Below are 19,705 nucleotides of genomic sequence, written 5' to 3'. Positions count from 1 at the left end.
AGTGAAATAATTAGCTAGCTGAAATCACAGTTTAGCTCTGGGAAGGAAAGATACGAGACAAGATGGGGAGACTGAGAGAAAAAGAAGTTGATGGGGGCGAGAAGAGTAGCTTTTAATTAAAGTTTAATTAAAGTTTGTTTAATTCTCTGACCTGAACTAATTATAGACCAGGACAATCTGTTGAAATAAACCAAAAAAAACAGATGTTCAAAACTGTCTTTTATTGAGGAATTAACAACATTTGATACTTAATTCAGACCAAATACTGTAGAAACTGTGGGTCAATGTCAAAATAGTAATTTCTGTTTAAGTTTAAAAAAGTGTTCATATCCACGTTTAATATCTGCAGGATGATTGAACTGAGAGGATATCCCTTAAATCGATAATTTATGCAGTTAGAGTCGGTCAATTAATTTGCACAAGCAAACAATATTAAAATAATATTTCAAATTTGACAACTTTAAATAGTTAAAAACATTCTTTCCCTTTTCTTTATCTGGTTAAACATTGTGCAATGCAGATTTTTCCACTTCTTTTGTTTTGTTTTTTTTTTTTTGGTTTGTTTTTTTTATATATATCACACAGTAGATATTTCCATTTTCCTCTTCTGTAAGCACAACAGGCAGCAAAAAACATCCAACAAAATGCAAACAATTAAGAGAAACGAATCCCTTTTTCTAAACCATAGACGAACAAACATGAAAAGTTGACCAAACGCCTGAGATATCTAAATGCGATGGGAGGTAAAGAGTGCCACATACAATAGTTTGGTGGACAAGTAAACACTAATATACTGTATCACTGCCACTCTCCAGCCACTCCACATCTCCATCATCATTTTTAGCACCGTCACTAAAGGCAGTGTGTCATAGCACTTAGGTAATGGACATGAAACATTGAGGCATGAGGGGAAATTTTAAGGCTCGATCTACTAAAGCAATAGAGTACAGCTCCATAGCACTGCATGATAATGACACTGATATTCATGATCAGATGTGCACACTAATAAAAATAAGGATAAAAATGGAAGGATAAAAATATACAATTTACTGCATCATAAGATGAGCAGGGCAGTGAGTCTGTACACATAGATGACAGAACATCGCTCAGGCACTGTTGTGTTCTGTGGTGTTTTTGAGGTACGTGTGAGCAAACGCACACAGACACACACATGGGTGAACTGTATGTATGCATGTATCCATATTTTAGAGTAATAAATTAACATTTTCAATACAAATTAAAGGGGCACTAAACAAAGATAACAGCTCACCTTTTCAGACAGTCTCTCCTGGAAGACATTCATTGTGTTGCACTTGGTTGTGTCTCATGAAAACTGACAGTGAAAATACTTGTGTAAAGAATGAAAAAAAAGGAGAGAGAAGATGTCTGACTATCCAACAAGTAGATCTGATGGAGTACACAGTATTGGCCTCTTAATCAGGGTTTTACCACAGCTTGGAGGTGAGAAGACGTGGGTTTTCATCAGGTAGAGATGGTCTGATAAAAATACTATAATAACAGAAATTGCAGGATTTTGGGAAACCTTGGTAACGGAAGTAAGGACCTTCAGCCTCTGCTACATTCACCTCATGGAATTGCAATACCAAATTGCTGGAGTGCTTCCTTAATGTCAGATTTGCGTTTCCTTTTCAGGACCATAAGGACATGATAACAGTTAAACCTTTACCAGGTTTGTGGAAGCCTTTGTGTTTGTTCAGTCTGAGAGCAGCAACAAGGTTTAAAAGAAACTGAGAGTTTGACATTTAGGGAAATGCACTTATTTACTTAGTTAGGCCTCGTCTACATGTACGCAGGTATTCTTTTTTAAACACTGCTTCTTCTATCTTCATGCTTTTATAGTCACTGAAAATTTACCATTCGCAAGGTTTAGAAACTGTTTTCAGTGTTGACATGTAGAAACGTTTTTGGCACGTGGTGTCATTGTTATTATCCTAAAGGATCCAATAATCCAGTTAGGGTTGTATCGCCCCCTGCTGGTTTGACATGCTCTTGACCGTGATTTTGCATTTTCATGTGGACAGAGATTTTTAAAAGAAAATATTGGTTCTAAAAAACACCTGTGTACATGTTCACTAGCTTCATATCACACAGACAATAAGCACATTTCTCAAAATGTCAAACTATTTCTATGTATCTTTAGAAACACAAACTTAAGAGAAGACTCACAAATGTGTGTGAGGATAATACACAGTGGTCATAGAGGCAGACTTTCATACATGCTGGAAGTTCAGAGCTTATAAAACTGTAAGATGTGTGTGTATCTGTGTGTGTGTGCTGCGTGGAGTCTTATTCTATACCAGCCACTTCTCCATACACAGGTGGAACACAGTCTCGTTCGAGTGCCACCAGACGTGTTCGACGCCAGGAACAGAGCAGAGGATCAGATCCCCGCGAGCTGCCAGCGTCTTCAGACCAAAAACGTCTCTCAAGTACAACTGGAAAAGAAAAAGGAGCATGAGTTACGCTTCGTTTATCTACTGCAGGGGTCAACTTGATAATATTTTTAGCCTATATATGTTTGCATTTTGGCAATGGATGTCAAAACATCATGGATGTATGGACAACTATCACTGAATTACTTTAATACAAAAAAACATGAGAAATCTCAGGCAAGTTCTGCAGTTTAGAAAGAGTGAACAGTTGTGTTCAGGTACATCACCTATAGCTCTACACACAGGCAGGTTTACTGACCTCTCTGGAAAGAAAAGGATGAATTTATTGTGTGATTTAGTTGAGACTGAATATGTTTTATTGCTGTTTATATCTGTGTTTTAGGAAGGTTTTTTAATCTCAGAATTTATTTGTCAAATTAGGACAAGTTTTTGTAATGTGAAAGGACGACACAATAAATAACTACAAAGGGTTAAAATAATCTAAAATAACACCAGCATTTGTGAGGGTTACCGAGCACACTGAAAGATTGTGACAGTGTTGTTGTGTGTGTGTGCTGTGTGATTTACACTCACATCTTGATGCTGCATCTCAACAACAGTCTCATTGTCGTCATAAAATCCAAACTGGCTGTAAAAGATGAACAGAGACAGAGAGAGGTTTTAATGTGCGAGCATCACATGAGAGTCATCAGATCATCTGCAGCTGGAAGAAGCAAATCTTGCTGCAGCGTGAACTGAGAACAGGAAGTGTTATATGACACTAGAAAAAAAACAGACTGTGTAGAGCCCAAATCATGTAGTTCAGTCAGTGTGAAGTGGAAAAATAAATCCCTCAGCTGCAGCAGACAGAAGGAGTTCAAAGTGTATGAATAATATTCAATGAACAGTTTCACACAACTGTCAACCTCAGGTCTTTGTGGTGGAAAAGCTGAAGTGTATTTCAGTGCATAAGATGACAGGCAAAGTTTCACAATCAAAGAGTGACAATGTGAAATAATGTATCCTGTGAGAGATTACAGAAAAATAAATTAGTGTGTAATAATGTTTACTACATGAAATCGTGCTGAATGTCAGATTAAAAGAGCACAAAGCACAACAATGTTTTTTAAGAAACTGAATGTGATGGAGGATGAACTCACCTCGACTGCCAGGGAGTGATGACTCCATCGTCTGGTCCGCCAATCAACACCAACTTCTTGATCTTGAGGAAGTTTTTCTTCCACTCTGAGATCGAGAAGAAAAAAAAAAACACTGAATATATTCTGTATATGATAATTACATCAGTTGCATCTCCTCAACATCTATGTGATTATTCCTGTTATCTCTCATTACATGTGACTAAAACAAAATGCATATTTTAGAAAATAACTTTTCCTATTATCCAGCACTTTGACCTCCTTATGCTGCGTTCATTACAAAAGTGATTTGGAGCTGAGGCACATGAAGCTGCAGCATATTGTTATTTTGATTATTCCACAGATCAACAACCTTCTCCTACTTATTGACTTATTGACAGTAACAGCTGTTAAACTTATGGACGAGTTTTACTCCACAAGGAATGTGCTGACCTGTTGAATTAGGATTGGGTCTCTCACTGTTGAGCAGAGCCAAATAATCACTGCTGTTCACGTACAGGTCTCTGTGGTGGGGGTCTGGAGAGGGAGAGAAGACGAACAACCAGCGCATCAAAACACTTGTTTGTAAAGCTTCTTAGTGGTTGAGCAACCTGAGACACACACCCTTTCTCATAATGAGTCTTATGTCATTGAGCCCAAAGAAAACGCCACAGTGAATATCAAATTAGTAAAGTTTGACAGGAATATAATTGAATTTCATGGTTTCATAAGCTCAAACTGTCTGTGTGCCGACTGTGTGAGGAAGCTGTTCCTGGATTCTCACCGTTCCAGTAGTTGCAGATGGATATCCTTTGACCTATTGAGGTGTAGCAGAGGTGGTATAGATTGGACTTGACAAACTGAGGGAAGAGGTACTTTAAGTAGTCCGTGTCTGAGAGGAAACAAAGACAAACAGCAGAATTAGGAACAAGATCAATCATTGTAGAGAGGAAACCAGTGCTTAACAACTTAAACCTGCAATAACCTGGGAGCAGCAGAAACAAGCCCTTAAATCATCACCTTTTTATGTTGTTATGGCAAACTTATTTACTTATTTACTTATTTACACATCCAGCAGTTGTGGAGCAACATTATCATTCATTTGGGGTCATGTATGTGTCCAACCTGATGCATTTAAGGCCTCTTTGAGTTGTGGTTTGGTCTCACATCTGGCTCTTCAGTTGCTAAATGCTCCACTATATTCAACAGCTAGTCTCTCACTGTGTCTGTCTGCTCTGAGAACAGCTTCCTGCTGCGGCCAAAAACAAAACTATGAGAGCAGAGTTGCAGCTGGAAAAATAAAAAAATGAGCTGAAAATCATTGTTAAGCTCCATAAACCTGAGGTCGTAATAATTCTCCATAGGGTCGTCACTATGAGCGACTGCTCTAACATTATCCTTTCACATATTGTTATTCTAAAAATTTTGATTATAGCCACTTTAACCACAGTTATATGCTCCGATTGTGAAGTTGAACTCACCTCCATACTGCCCGGCCTGAGGCGAGGACAGAGAGATGAAGGAGTGGACGTTGTGGTCGGACAGAGTAGAGAGGATTCCTCTGCAAACCAGTCCACCTGCAAAAACAAAAACAAAGAATATTTCCCATCAGGCCCTCAGGGTTGAAAACAACTATAGATACTCACTGTGTTTCATAACGGCAATGTGTAGTGTAATTTATTGCTCCATATGACAATTAAGTCTTGTGTGTATGTTGTGGTTGGAAGTTGGGAAATCTTAACTCTTCACCAGTAAAAATGAAAGATGCTACAAGTAGAAAATCTGAGGAGAACATTTCAAACCACATCAGCACATACAGTTATGTGTTAATAACAATAAGATGTCAGGGAGCAGTGAAATCACATAAAAGAGAGAAAAACACAAAATCCTCAAAATTTAGAAAGTGAAATTATAAAATGAACACATGGAAAATAGCTGTTCACACAGCAACTAAAACTTCACACCATGATTTCTCACATTAATGTTCCTGAAAAAACACTTTAATGTGACTTTTAGTGCTGCATGACCTTTAAAATGTGAAAAATGACGAGGTGAATGTTTGGCAAAAACTGCCTATGAGTGATTTACTTGTCTATAAGGAAAATAAAACCTCATTCGTGCACAAACTGGAACACTGAGTGGTTTGAATTACAAGCTGCTGGCTGGGAATTTCCAAATCTTGACTCCTGACTGCAGCAGAAATCTCAAGAGTCATAAAAATTCAATCCAACAAATAAAACAACAAACTGTGAGTGAAACATTTACAATTTACTGAAAAACAAAGTGTCACTCTGAGGTCAGTTTTTGCCAGAATTACATTGCAGCTACATTACATACCAAGACTGGTGTATAATCTTAAACAAACACCACATTTACGTGTCTGTTTCACATGCACAGATTCACTCACAGACCTTGAGAGTAGCAGATGAAGTGAACTCCGTCTGCTGCGTTTTGCATTATTGGGTAAATAGCTGCCTTGAATCCCTCCACCTGCTTCCACATGGGCTGCAGGCTGGCACTTCTGTCGAACAAGTCGATGACCGTCACATTTGTTCCAGGATGAGACTGAGGGAGGAGAGAGCAGAAGATGGTTTCATTTCATTAATACAGTGAACTAGGCTTGTAGGGGGAGTGTGTGCAAGTGATTTCTCATAACCTCTGCAGTAAAACCTCTGCAGGGTTAAACAGCAGACCTCACAGCTAAATGCCTTTGTTATCAAAGATCAGGATGTGCTTAAATATTGATGCTTCATCAGGCTGTTTGGTAAGAAGGAAAGAGCACAAACTAATGAGGCAGAGAGAGTGAGGTCTGAATTTCCGCTTGTGATTGTTTGAGCGTGCTGCTTTCTAATATGATAGAGGTGAAAAAGAGGAAGTAAGTCTTGGTTTAACCCCATCAACATTGCTGGAGTCTTGACAGAAACATCCCTTTTTAAGTCATCACCACATGTTCGACTCCAACCAGGTTATTCCAAGTCTAAGCTATGTGTCTATGTATGTTTAAAGGGTTTGTGAGGAGGTTGTTGGACTGAAGAAGACGAGCAGGGGCAGGGGCAATATAAAGATTTCCTGCCTCTCTCTGTTTTATATCATTTTAAACTGAATATCTTTGAATGGTGAATGTCACCTTAGACTCTGAGAGACCCAGATGATCATTTTTCACCATTTTCTGACACTTTCAACAAACGATTCATCAATAACCTATAAGCAGATTGAGCAATAAAGAAAATGATTGTTAGTTACAGCTCTAATGGGAAGTTTGGAAAACATCAATTAAGACTTAACCTGCAGCATTACACGCATGATAATTTATTGGTCAAATTTTACATTTTTAATCTGAAGATGCAAAGTAACTATACTCATCAAACAACTGTGATGGAGTAAAAACTGCAATATCTGCCTCTAAATTGGGAGAAGAGGAATAAAGCAGCACGAAATGGAAACACTCAAATGAAGTAGTACAGAACTTGAGTAGATGTACTTTCTATCACTGCTGGAATAGTACAAGATGTTCACATTACAAGACAATTTACTGACTCAGCAATTATGATAAAAGCTGACTAACGTAGGAGAAGTACATACAACACAGTGCAGGTCTATGTTTTACTGATAACATGATGATATAAGCTGTAAGGCCTGCAGTTTACACTACGAGGTCAACCCCCTGGAAAACACATTTCTGTACCCAAAACAAAAACACTGCGACACTTCTTACTCCCTCTGCTAACTCACCTCGTTAATGAACCGCTGTAAGTTTTTAAAATCCCCTGAGCTGTCGAACAAACCGTGCACAATGATCACCGGCTTGTACCCGACCACCGCAGCCCAGAGACACGCACCGAGCAGCGTGTACAGCAGCCCGACCGCCCCGCCGCTCCTCCTCCTGCTCCGGCTGGACATGGCAGAGTGGGAGCCCTTCATTATAATTCAAATTATTAAAAAATAATAAACTCACACTGATAAAAAAAAAGAAAAAAAGAAAATAAAAACATAAAATCCTGGTGTTTGGCTAATGTTGTGCTCTCATCTTCAGCTCTACTTCTTCTCCCAGCTGCGGCACGGATGAGCTGAAATCCTCCCGTCAGTTAAAAAAAAAAAAAAAAAAACGTATTTTACAAACACACACACACACGCTGTACTGTGTCTGTTTAATACGTAATAACACCTGAACTGAAACACTCAACAACTAGCTCTGCTCTGCCTCTGCTCCTTCTGTTTGTTCCGGTTTTAAATTAAAGGTGATGCGACGTCATTTCCTGTTCCAGCTTGTCCAATCAGCGTGAAACGAATTACCTGACTTTGTTTTCATACAGCAGCAGTTACAGCCACGTGTCTGTGTGAGATATTGATATTGATATTGACTCCATGATATTGAGATCGAGACCAGACCTGCTGCAGGACTCCTTGTTCTTCTTCTCTCTGAAGATAATTCTCTCTGGTTGTATGTTTGGAGCATTGTCGTGCTGCAGACTGAATGTAGAACCAAAGATAACGCATAAAAGCGTCTGAAGCTTCTGCACAGTACTGTACGTTGGGTCGTCCATCCTCCGTCTTGCGGCCCTGGTCTTGTAGACAGACTCTGTCAACATCTAGTTTCAAAACCTTCATTGTTTTAGTTTGTTTTATGAAATTTATTTAAAGTAGTTTCCTCACAGAAAACCTCAGGAAACACCCTGCCAAAGTATTGCAAGACTACAACCAACAATTATTTTCATTATCAACAGTTCTGGAAATTATTTACTTTAATAATGGATTGATCATCTGGTGTGTAAAATGTCAGAGCCTGAGAGTCCGGGGTAGTTGCCCGTTTCACCTTGGTTCTCATAGCTGTTGTAGAAATGACGTCTTGTGGTTTAATGCATGGCTGCAGTAGCTGTCATACTTTCACTCTCTCTCTCTCTCTCTCTCTCTCACACACACACACACAAGGCATTTTAATGAGGTACCATGTGATAAAAAGCTTTATTAACCAGTCCTGCAGGCTGAGAGCAGAAGAACACGCCCAGACTGACGAGGGGATCAAAACCAGGAGATCAGGTCATTCAAGCTCAGAGAGGAGGGAAACAAAAAGCACCTGTCGTGTCTCTGTACCGTCACCAATAACAACCAGCTTTCTGGCTTTTGGTCCTTATCAAACAGACTGGTTGACCAACAGAATCAGAGGGATTCATGAACATTTTATGACGGCAGTGCAACACATTAAACATCTGTATTTTCTGTAGTGATACAGTGCAGTCAGTTTCACCACACACGCTGCTTTGGCTTTTTCTGATTAAAGCTGGAGTGTCAGGTTGGCTTCAGCTTTGGTTTTTGCTTCCACACAGAGACTTGATACGAAACGAGACGAGACAAGATGAGTGCATCCGCTGTAGCGACTACAATGCAGCCTACTTACTCAGCTCTTGCTAGAAAAAAGATTCATTGATTCATCAAAAGTTTAAAAAAGCATCAATAGCACCTCAGAAACACTGTGGCATACATGAGAAAACATCCATCATGTCAAAAACGAGCCTCGTCGAGACTTCAGAATGAAAGAATATAAAGTGTTTTTTTCCCCTGGTGCAAACGAGTGGCAGCAGCTCTACACAGTAGGCTGCAGTAGCTCCTGTAGCTGACACAAGGTGTCCTTCAGAGTGTGGGCTAGTGTTTCTGCGTGAGTCTCCTCGCAGCAGTTGAAGGCTGTGATGGAGAAGTGGACGTGGTCGGCCTGGGGGTTGTAACAAATGGCGTAACCATCGGGAACGAGAGGCCCGAAACACATCACACTGTCTGTGTTCGCGGGCACCTGAAGGGACGAGAGAGAGAGAGAGAGAGAGAGAGAGAGAGAGAGAGAGAGAGAGAGAGAGAGAGGAGAGTACAACTGTTAAACCAGGTGTGGTGTAGTCGATACTCAGACTGAAAACAATATGACAGCAATAATATCACATATGCAAGAAAAAACACATGTAAAAGACAAAAAACTATAGTAATTACTTGTTTTGCTTGGAATCATTAATTTGGAGCTGATACAAATAGTCATTTTATCAATTAGTTAATGGGGAGAAATTAATTCTAAGAACTAATCAACCATCTAATCCATTTATTTAAGGAAAAAATACCAAAGATTTGTGAGTTCCAGCCCCTCAGAGCTTTTTGGGATTTTAAATAGTAGTAAAAAGATTAAACAAAAGATGAAATCCCTTGAAATCAGATCACATTAAAGCGGATTTATTTGTTTCTTGATCAATCTATACCACAGTAGAAGTGCTGATGTTAGGTGTCATTATTCTTTGCACTGTATGTAAACTATATGTTACACAGTCTAGACTGAGTGCAGTGTGACAGGACAAAAGTGTGATTCACCAGATTAGGAAAAAGCAAAGGAGTGTTCAGGTTAATGTGACTTATAAAACCAGGAGAATTACAACAGGCAATAAAAACCATGTTAACTCCTGCTTTAAGAGACACAATTAAAGACAAATCAGGAGCAAATTAACCTACGAGTCTGACTGGTATCATTTACGAAAACAGAAGAGGAGCAGCCTGACTGCTGGAAACTCCCAAAATGCATTTTGCTGGCAGTAAATGTGTTATATTAAGATTACACCACATGATCCAACACCACAGCGAAACAGCTGACAGAGAAATTCCTCTCACGTGTTTGCAGAGTCACAAGAAAAAAAACAAATAAATCCAAACTTCCTGTTGCACCACAGGACTTCAGATACAGACACACACCTGCCCTGTGCGGAGTTTCCAGTGCGTCGCCAGCCCGTACGCCGTGTCCATGAAGATTTTGGGAATGCTCAGTCCTTCCTCGATGGCCTGCAGCTTGAGCCCCAGCAGGTGCCGGTCGATGCCATGTCCTTTAATGGCCTGAGCAGAGCAGAAAAAAATGTAAGTGTTTATCAGTTAAAAACAGACTGAAACTGTTTAACCGAGCTTGTTCAGTTGATATTTACCAGATCAGTCAGAGCTGTGTACGCATCAACAGCTTCTCTGAACAGCTGGAGTTTTGCTTCCCGCTGCAACACAAAAATAACACACATCTCCCACCTGTTAAAGCTCCTGAAACCAGGTAAAATCTGCGGAACAATTCCCCCCCAAGAATTCCCGCATTTCTCACCGACACAGCTGGATCGTCAAACGCCAGTATGAACTTGAGCGTCTGATTTGTTGGCGAGCGAATAAATTCTGTCCTTCCTCCTCGAAACATCCTCTGTGAGGCGATGTCACAGGACGGACAGACCTCATTATGAACTCTAAAAAAATACAAAAACACAAACATTGATCATTTTACTTGTTCATCACCTCAGGCTGACCGACCTGACGCTGACCTAAATCTTCAGACAACACGACTGTGGCTGACCTGTAGTAGGCGAGCTGCAGGGCGACCTGGATGAAGGAGTTTGGACTCAGGTTGTGTTTCTTGGGAAGCTCTTTTCCAAACCTCTTGAAGTTGAACACGTTGACGTCGAGGTCGTTGATCAATCTGCAGGGAAAATTTAAAAATCATTCTGCATCCGTGATGAAATTATTTTAAACTCAAGGTTCACACACCAGCTTTTTCTAGAACTTTTTTCACAGCAAATTATCCTGCTCAGGTGTTGGCATACAATCTAAGTATGGATGTTTGGTCATGTGATATCAGTTGGTCGTAACAGACGAGAATCAAACCTAAATGGTCTAAAACACACTGTAATGTAGTTGTACGCAGACGTGTTAATTGTCTTTTAGAGGGCGGAAATCAGACACATAAGAAAATTGAGGATGCACTTTTTTTTTTTTTTACTATGCTACAAATTATGTTATCTTACATTAATCTTTTTAAAAACAGCTGTACAGCTAAAGTTTAAGTTCTTACACGCACTAATAAACTTGTTTTGGCTTAAAATGACTTTGCTGTTTGTAATGCAGCCTTTGTTAAATGTTTATTCCTCATTTAGAGCTTGGCAGCTGAATGATTTAATGGCAGAATATGAAGGCTTTGTGTTTAGGTTGTGGTCGGAGAAAATAAAAACCTGGATCACAATAACAACTTCTGAGTGGAGCCAGTGAGAGCTTTCTCTTCGTCAAGGTTACATTAACACAGAGGAGATAAATGTGTTTACACTCCTGTGGACTTCCTTTAGGCCACGTTCACTTCAGCTTTGTTGGATTTGTAAAAAGCAAACATCGAGCTTACATCGAACAGCGCTGTTATTCTCCTCTTATCGTGACAAGCATTCAGCGGAGAGACTTCACTTTAAATACTCTCTCCACCCTCTGTGCAGGAGAATAAGGAGAGCTTACATGTCGAGGTTCTGCTTGGCATGCTCGATGTCTCTCTTGATTTCTCGGTCTATGTGAAAGTAAAGCTTCTTGGGCATCGGCAGAGGGACCAGCGGCGCTCTCTTTGGATCTGGTTTCTCACTGCAGCCAAGAAAACACAAGTAAAACTTAAATCCACCTTTTTTTCCCACCTCATATTATATTTTAATCCTCAATTATATTATTATTATATTCATATTCTATTTAAATCAAATCAAAGACATCAGGTCCAGTCAGAGGAGTGTGTTTTCAGAGGCTCTTATTTGATTGGCCCAGTACTGACTTTTGTTGCTTCATTAGAAAACATCAGTAAAGTTCGACCTCGGTCTTTAACCCTCTGTCTCACCAGTACTCCAAGATATGATGCAGCAGTGTAGCTATGGGCGGACCCTCAGCTGTGGCTTGTTCGTACAGAAGACCCCAGGATCCGTCCTCACCCACCACAAACTGTTCAGACACAGACAAGAGTCAGTCGAACGTGCTGCACCAGCTTATTCTTATATGATCTAACCTTTTCCTCGTCACGTGTGATTCTTCATGCCGCTCACCTGCAGCGTTTTGTCAAACCAGCGGTTGCCGCTGTTGGAGAACGTCCCGCCTCCATGCAGGATCTGAGCTGCTTTACGGCTCGCGTACCTGTCAATCAAAAAGTGGGACAAACAGAAACAACAAACTAAGAAAAAAAGGCTGTAAAAATTTCATTTAAATGATTAAATATTTCTGAAATTTAAATATATTTAAATATGTTCTTTCCCCAAATCCAGAGCTGATGATTGATTAATTGTTGAAAAAGTCAACTTTTAAGGAAAAATGCCAAATATTTGTTGGTGTCAGCTTCTCCAGTGTGAGGATTTGCCAATTTATCAGTCTAAAGTTGTAGTGAACACATTATCTTTGGGTTTCCGATCATTAACTGAATACAAAAACATACCTGAAGACTCTGAGAAATGTCACTATTTTCTTTTGTTTTACAGACCAAACAACTGATTGATTGATCAAAAATATTATCAGATAATATCATTAGTTGCAGCTCTATTGAAATGTAACTGTGTAACATTATTTAGATGCAAAGCTGCCACAACTAGGACGACATTTTAAACAGAGGAAGTGATAAATGTTGTACTGTTGCTTAAGATCAAATGTCAACAGACGACACAATGATATCTGAACGCACACAGAGGATTACACAACATATTTAGCAAACACAGAAAATACCTGAGTGTAAATGGAGAGAGAAGAGTGTGTGTGTGTGTGTGTGCATACTTCTCATCTGATATCCTCATCACTGGAGAATCCAGACACAAGGAGAAAAGTCCTGTCTCTATCAGCCGCACTGATTCCTTGTTTAGTTTATCTGAGCCGAACAGAGAGACAACAGAAACAAACACTGTATCTCTAAAACTGTCATGCAAACTTTGCCTGTTGACATTTCTCATACTTCCTAAGTCTGGATTTGTTTTGGTTCCATCTCTGGCTGCAACATTAACACATAATTCTGCTTATTTTAGTCCATTAACTACGATCAGATACATTTTGTAACATTGCTGACCAAAGCGTACCATGAGTCTGAGATTGATTTCCAGGTTTCAGTTCAAGCCAGTTTGGTGAAAGAAAAACGTTCAGACACTCAGAACTTGCTTGAGATACAGAAGGTAAAAAAAAAACCATCACAGTAATCGATAAGCCAGCTTTAAGTCATGCAGAGAATCTGTTCCGATTATTTTTTTCTGATTGTAATTGTCATATTGTGTCAGTTTTATTCTTTTTCATACTGTAAATCAATTTGTAACTGTGTTTTAAAATGTACTATATAAATAAAGTTACTATTATCATTATTAATGTAGAGAGAAGCAACAAGTGTTTTGAAAACTCTTTTCTGATTGTGCATTCACTGAAGCTCTGACATCTAAGATTTGACAGTTGCTGAAAAGATTTACAAGCTGCATTGTTGTAAAAATCCAAGGTGGACTGCATTAGACACGTTTCTGTTTGGCAGGAAAAAAAAATCAAAACTACCTCTACTACCTGTCTGTTTGTGTCATAATTTATCAAAACAGCACACTACAGGTTTACAATGTACTTTTTGAATTTTTCTGCAGTTTGATTATAATAATGCACTGAAATCAAATGGAGACCAGCAGCACCTGGAAGGTAGAATATAAACTAAAAAAGTTGTGGTACACACAGCTGTAATTAATGGGTTAAAGTTAAGTTGTTTATGTGGATATACAGTAAACGCTACATGCATTTGAGGGGAGTGTATCTACCTCTCAGCAGGCGGTTGTAGGCCTCTCCCCAGGTGTGGCGGTGCTCGCTGGTCAGGATGCCCATTGGCTCCTTGTCAGTCTTCCAGGACTGAGACCTGATCCTCAGCAGCTGACTGTGGATCTGACTCTCCGTCATCCGAGAGCCGTCGCTGTTGTAAACCTCCAGCTGGAAGAACTGGTGACACAAAGACAGATCAGGAAACCACAGTCAGTATTTACAGTGACCGGTTTGAAGTGATTTGAGTGTGGACAGAGAGATCCTGACCCACACAGACCCATAAACAACCCTGTGTTTAGTGCTCATGTGCAGATGTCTCCGGGTGTGTTGTGTTGACAGTAAACATATCTGAAGTGATTTATTTAACCTCTGGAGCTTTTTTCTCTTTCACAATCACCACCCACACCAGTGCTGGCAGTGTTGCTGCCAAAGACAAATCTGATCATAAAAACTTTTCCATTGTGAATATTTGTTGCTCTTCTTGGCCCATTATAATAATAAACTGAATATTTTGCTTTTTTTGTACCAAACAAGCAATTGCAAGGCATTTGCACTTCCACTTAATACTGATGTTTAATTGACCAAATGATCAGTTAATTGCTTGTCACTTATCAAATTCTGCTTTTTAGAATATGAATATTTGCTGCTTTTCCCTGATTTACATCATCATGAACTTTTTATTTTGGACTGCTGGTCAAACAAAACAAAACACTCGAAGACGACACCTCGGCCTTGGTGAAATTAGGACTGCTTTCTATTTTTTCACCATTTTTTGGACACGATATAAAACAAATGACTGAAGAAAATAATATTCTGATTACTTAATTATTAAAATTATCATTTGTTGCAGCTCTACTTAGGTTTGACCTTTAGTTTTGACTGCCAACAATACACGATACATGATACATTTGAAGATTCCCACGTTTTAAAATCTAAAATCAAATTTCCCGTTGCTTCAATTTCTCACAGAAATTAAACTGTAACTGCTGTAACAAACAAAGCAACAGCGTTAACTGAAAGTGTGGTGAAATATGCTTTAAATTCAAAGACTGATGTAAAAAACTGAGCTGTAAAAAACACAGAGCAGACATTTCTCACACGTTTGTGTCTGATATGAAGACAAGAGATAGTAAATAAATATCCATCAGGTTTATCTCAAGTTAAAAGGACTGAGATCAGATTTGTTTTGATTCCTCTGTCTGCCAAAATCTCTAATCTCACAGGGCGACCTGCTGCCAACACTCTGTCCAATGAAAGAGCTTCCAGTGATCCCACGTGACTTCCGTTGACAAGGCTCTGGTTTAATTAAAAAAAAAAAAAAAAAACCTCTGGATGTGACCGCACAAGATCTGACATGACTGCTTTGTTGCATGACTCGTAACCTGACATGGTGATAAATCAGTCGACTAACAAAGGAGAGAAAATATCAATCTGACAGCGTCATCTGCTGCCTGCCGCCAGCCCATCCCACCTGGTAGTTCCTGACGACCGTGATGTGTGTCGGCGAGCGTCGGGAGCGGCCGTAGTGGGCGATGTAGTCGTGTTTGGGGCCGGGGATCCTACAGGAGGAGAAGAGGAGCGGGTAGAGCTCCATGCACAGAGGCTTCCCTCGCATGTACTCGACTGGTAGCTGGCCGCTGACGGGGAGAAGGAGACAGACCATACACTCTTTTTGTCATAAAAGACGCTAAATGAATGATGTGGTAAAAAATAAACACTGTTTACAACTAGTATTTCACCCAGGATCTGGGCCACAGAGTTTCCAGGACAGAGGTGTTTCAGTAATGAGCAGCTGTTAGCTTTGCAAAGATACTGTTACTGACAGTGTGGGCAAATAAATTTAGACACAGATTAACTTCATACAGCAGAGAAATATGAGGCGATGCCAGCCGGGCTAAAGTTGAAGCACTAAAATAGAAGCCAGTGGAAGACAACAGATTAAAAGGATATCAGAGGATTTACTGCAGCTTTTGAACAAAGGTTGACAACAGTTCAGAGCTGTGAGATCAGTTCACAGTTATTAACAGCTAGTTTAATGTGTTTATAATGGAATTACTAAATATCCTGAGCTGTTAGTTCTGCCTGATGCTCACTGTATTTGACTCTACAGAGCAGTGACTAAAATGATTACAGAGATTAAATATGACATTTTACTGAGGTCCAACCATCCACCCATTATCTATACCACTTATCCTTAAGGGCTCAGCTCCCAGCTGACACTGGGTGAGAGGCGGGGTACACCATGAACAGATGGCCAGTCAATCGCACAAAGTTTTACTGAGAAATGCTTCTGATCCATCTCTGATATCCAGTGAGGAAACTTCGAAGAATATCAAGAATTATAAACAGAGTTACAGACCTTCCTGCTCCAGAAGCTGGGGATCATGGGTAATATACACTGTTTCAGTTCAGTGAGTGGGACTACATTCTGGTCAAGTGATTGACAGACTTTGTTTTCTGTACACAGTCAATGAGCAGTACTTTTCATTTGGCGTAAGCCCCAGTATAAAATCAAGACTTACGTCTTTATTTTGGCTTTGAAGTCCAGAACTGCTGCGATCAGTTTGGAGGCAAACCTGAGTGGAGACAAACAAGCTGTGGTCAGTATTTTATTATCATATAAAACAGTCAGACAGACGACAGAGAACGGTGTCAGATTGATCCTCAGAGATTATACATGCATTTCTCAGGTGAAAACGATGCACCATCACCTTGGTAACTTGCAAGAATCTTAACCAAAACAACCAGATTTTAAGCTTGACAATAATGAATAATCACAATCTGGTACAATTATTTTTGATAAGCGTAAAGGTGGTGGAGTTTCCTCAGCACTCAGAGGAACAGATAAACAAGTTACAAGGTCTTAATGACAACAGTCATATACAAAACAAACAGGTGTGTTTTTTATAGCAGCACTGGCCGTATGCCTCGGCTGCAAACATACCTGATGACACCAAAACACAACAACAAAGTAAACACATTGTTTTGTCTGCTCCCACTGTTTAACAGAGATTATACTCGAGAAGATTGATTAATTAGTTGATATATTGGAAATATGTGCATCTGCAGTATTAGTGTTTGTTTAAAATTATGAATTTCCCATTTAAAAATATATCAACTTAAAATTAAAATGTCTCAACAAATGCAGGTTTTATATTTTCTTCAGTAGGAAAGTATTTACTGTGATATCACTTCATCCCTGACATATGATAAAACAGATTAAAAGAATGTTTCCAAGTGTACGACCTGACATTTAACCAGCTTCTAGTGTCCACTCTGCTGTGTCATTGTTGTTGCAGTGTATCAGTGTGTGCTGACTCACACTAGCTGGCTCCTCCAGTCGTTATAATCTCTCCTGGGCAGAGAGATGGCCGGGTTCGAGTGCACGGGCAGAGGCTGCCTGCTCTCCAAGTACGCCCACTGCACCCACCAGTCTGTGATCTGCAGGGAGGAGAGAGAGACCACACACACACACATGAAGGAGTTTGTCAGACAAGTCACTCTAAACCCTACATCAGGAACAGAACCACAGCAATGACGTACACGCTCTGGAAACACTGAGGTCAGATTTACACAGGAAATGGATCTTTCAAAAGAACAAATGTCTTTTATCTCCTCCTCCTCAGTCCCATTTCTTTGTTTGTTCAGGATATTCATGAGTTTTGGTCAGTCAGTCTAAATCTACGATTCCGTAAATATGTATTTTAACACAGATCGGCATCTGGGTGCTGATAATTGTGCAGTATTAAAACAATAATAACAACTGGTATTACATTTTTCAAGTCTTGCTTGGTTGTCTTATCATCTTTATACATGTGTTTATGTTTTTTTTAATTGGAAAAGACTCTGTGTTTTTTCATCCTAAATTATCAAAACAATCTTAAAACACATATTTAATGCATTTTTAATCATCTAGTGACCGAGTTTGCTGGATTTACAAGAGGCCTAAACAAGTAGTGTTTCATTTTAGGGCCCCATTTATTATGTACTACCAATGTTACTAGTATGTTCACCCTTGAATCCTCCATACACACCACACCAGCTCTAACATCTGTCACACTTCCCACACTGATAAAAGTGACACAAACCCAGTTCTTGGTGTGTCTAGCTCTCCTCTCCAGCCCATCCTGCAGCCGCGCACCCAGTCCACCGGGCCTGCCGAACTCCTGCACCATCCTGCGGGTGTGCCTGATCTCCTCGGGGGGCAGCAGGGGCTCCAGGGCTCTCAGGTATCCCTGCAAGGTGTGGGCCAGCGGGGGCACCGGCTGGGGGGGAACGGAGGAGAATAAACACGGCTCCTGCCTCAACGAAACCTGGAAGAGAGGGGGGGAAGTTTAGACAATATATTTATGGAGTAAGATTGCAAACTCCCCTGAGGGTGTGATCACATCGAATTAAAACGTTTACAGTGTAATTAAAGTACTGGTACAGTAACTCTGCATGTCAGCACAGTGTAATGGATTCCATGCGTTTGACTAGATGCCAATAAAAATCAGTGCACGACTTGGGCGTGTCAAAATAGGAAGTGTGGAAGAGGACTGTATGAATATGACCATCCACCGCTTATCTTCACCAGCCATGTTGCTACAACAAACACACTGCAGGTTAAATTGGGATATGAGCCAATGTGTCAACAGAATCCAACTGTAAAAACAGTACTCACCCGAGACAGCCATGCCCTGCAAGTTCCTGGTTGAATTTTCCTGAAAATCATGTTTCTTTAAATCACAAATCCGCTTTGTGTTGCATCTGTGTCACAAAAAGTAGCTTTGTGTTTATATTTTGGTAACTTTTGCACAGTTTAAACAGGTTCAGATCGACAACAAAATGAAGCCCAGCCCTCCTCCTACGTCTTCGCTACGATAGCTGCGGATGAGAGTCCTCATCGCTCGATAGATCCTAGTTTGAAAACATATGTGCACGAGACAAAAGGCGAAAATAAACTTCCTCCCACCGCGTTTTTGATCCCTCAAACGGCGAGCATGCAAAGACTCACGTACTGACCCGAGCTGGGCTGAAGCTACATACAAGCCTACACACGTGCTGACGTAGAAATGTTTCCGTAAACAGCTACGTGACCCGAGACTTCGTGTGTAGTACCGCGTCTGTCCACAGGGTGTCACTGTTACGCATCAGGGTGGCGCTGTGCTCTGGAAACAGTTTGGTTTGGTAAAACATAAGTTGGTGGAAATTAATTAAATACTATGAAAGATATTTCCGACTCTAATGTGATGGGAAAAAAATCATGTAAGTCATTAGAATGAGAATTTTTCTAAAAAAAAAAATGACTTGGATGGTATCTTAAAATAATTAGGAATTGTCTGAAGATAATGAAACACAAGTACTACATTATTGAGATTCTATGTCATGCCAAGTCTTTTTAATGAGATATTGAACAACCATCCATTGCTTTAACTGTTTGTTCTTTCTCCTCAAATTTAGTTTGATTTAGCTTAGTTTTTAACACATATTCTTTACTAATTTGATGCACCACCTAGCAAAAGAGGAAGCTTATACAATGTTTACAGAGGTAAGAAGTTTTCACAGGTGTAATCTTCTCATTTTAAACAAAATATTTAAATGCATTTAAAAATATATTTCTTAAGAACAAGGACTAAGAAA

The 19,705-nt window shown here is 39.8% G+C and overlaps 2 protein-coding genes across 3 annotated transcripts; both read right to left on the bottom strand.

The window, feature by feature from the left end:
• Positions 1–202: 202 nt before the first annotated feature.
• ppt2b (palmitoyl-protein thioesterase 2b) lies at positions 203–7,764 on the bottom strand. 2 transcript variants are annotated; one of them, XM_018687184.2, is made up of 8 exons: positions 7,262–7,762; positions 5,941–6,094; positions 5,011–5,106; positions 4,314–4,421; positions 3,983–4,066; positions 3,554–3,638; positions 2,988–3,042; positions 203–2,456 (listed from the first exon to the last, which is right to left on the bottom strand). In XM_018687184.2, exons 1-8 carry the CDS (start codon positions 7,448–7,450, stop codon positions 2,313–2,315), a joined length of 915 nt encoding a protein of 304 aa, XP_018542700.1. In that variant the 5' UTR covers positions 7,451–7,762; the 3' UTR covers positions 203–2,312. The 2 variants fall into 2 exon arrangements, with proteins under 2 accessions (XP_018542700.1, XP_018542701.1); XM_018687185.2 differs by lacking the exon at positions 203–2,456 and adding an exon at positions 2,689–2,716 and having other exon boundaries at positions 7,262–7,764.
• A 708-nt stretch (positions 7,765–8,472) lies between these two features.
• Positions 8,473–19,145, bottom strand: cratb (carnitine O-acetyltransferase b). Its single transcript, XM_018687182.2, has 15 exons — positions 18,747–19,145; positions 18,172–18,396; positions 17,406–17,524; positions 16,606–16,659; positions 15,555–15,720; positions 14,086–14,260; positions 13,082–13,172; positions 12,367–12,454; positions 12,165–12,265; positions 11,801–11,920; positions 10,878–11,000; positions 10,635–10,770; positions 10,471–10,533; positions 10,247–10,384; positions 8,473–9,314 (listed from the first exon to the last, which is right to left on the bottom strand). Exons 1-15 carry the CDS (start codon positions 18,795–18,797, stop codon positions 9,111–9,113), a joined length of 1,854 nt encoding a protein of 617 aa, XP_018542698.1. The 5' UTR covers positions 18,798–19,145; the 3' UTR covers positions 8,473–9,110.
• Between the last annotated feature and the right edge of the window lie 560 nt (positions 19,146–19,705).

This window comes from Lates calcarifer, linkage group LG3, assembly GCF_001640805.2.
Source record: "Lates calcarifer isolate ASB-BC8 linkage group LG3, TLL_Latcal_v3, whole genome shotgun sequence".
In the NCBI taxonomy this organism is placed as follows: Eukaryota; Metazoa; Chordata; class Actinopteri; family Centropomidae; genus Lates; species Lates calcarifer.
The sequence above is the reverse complement of the archived record's forward strand: the minus strand, read 5'-3'. Positions and strand labels throughout refer to the sequence as shown.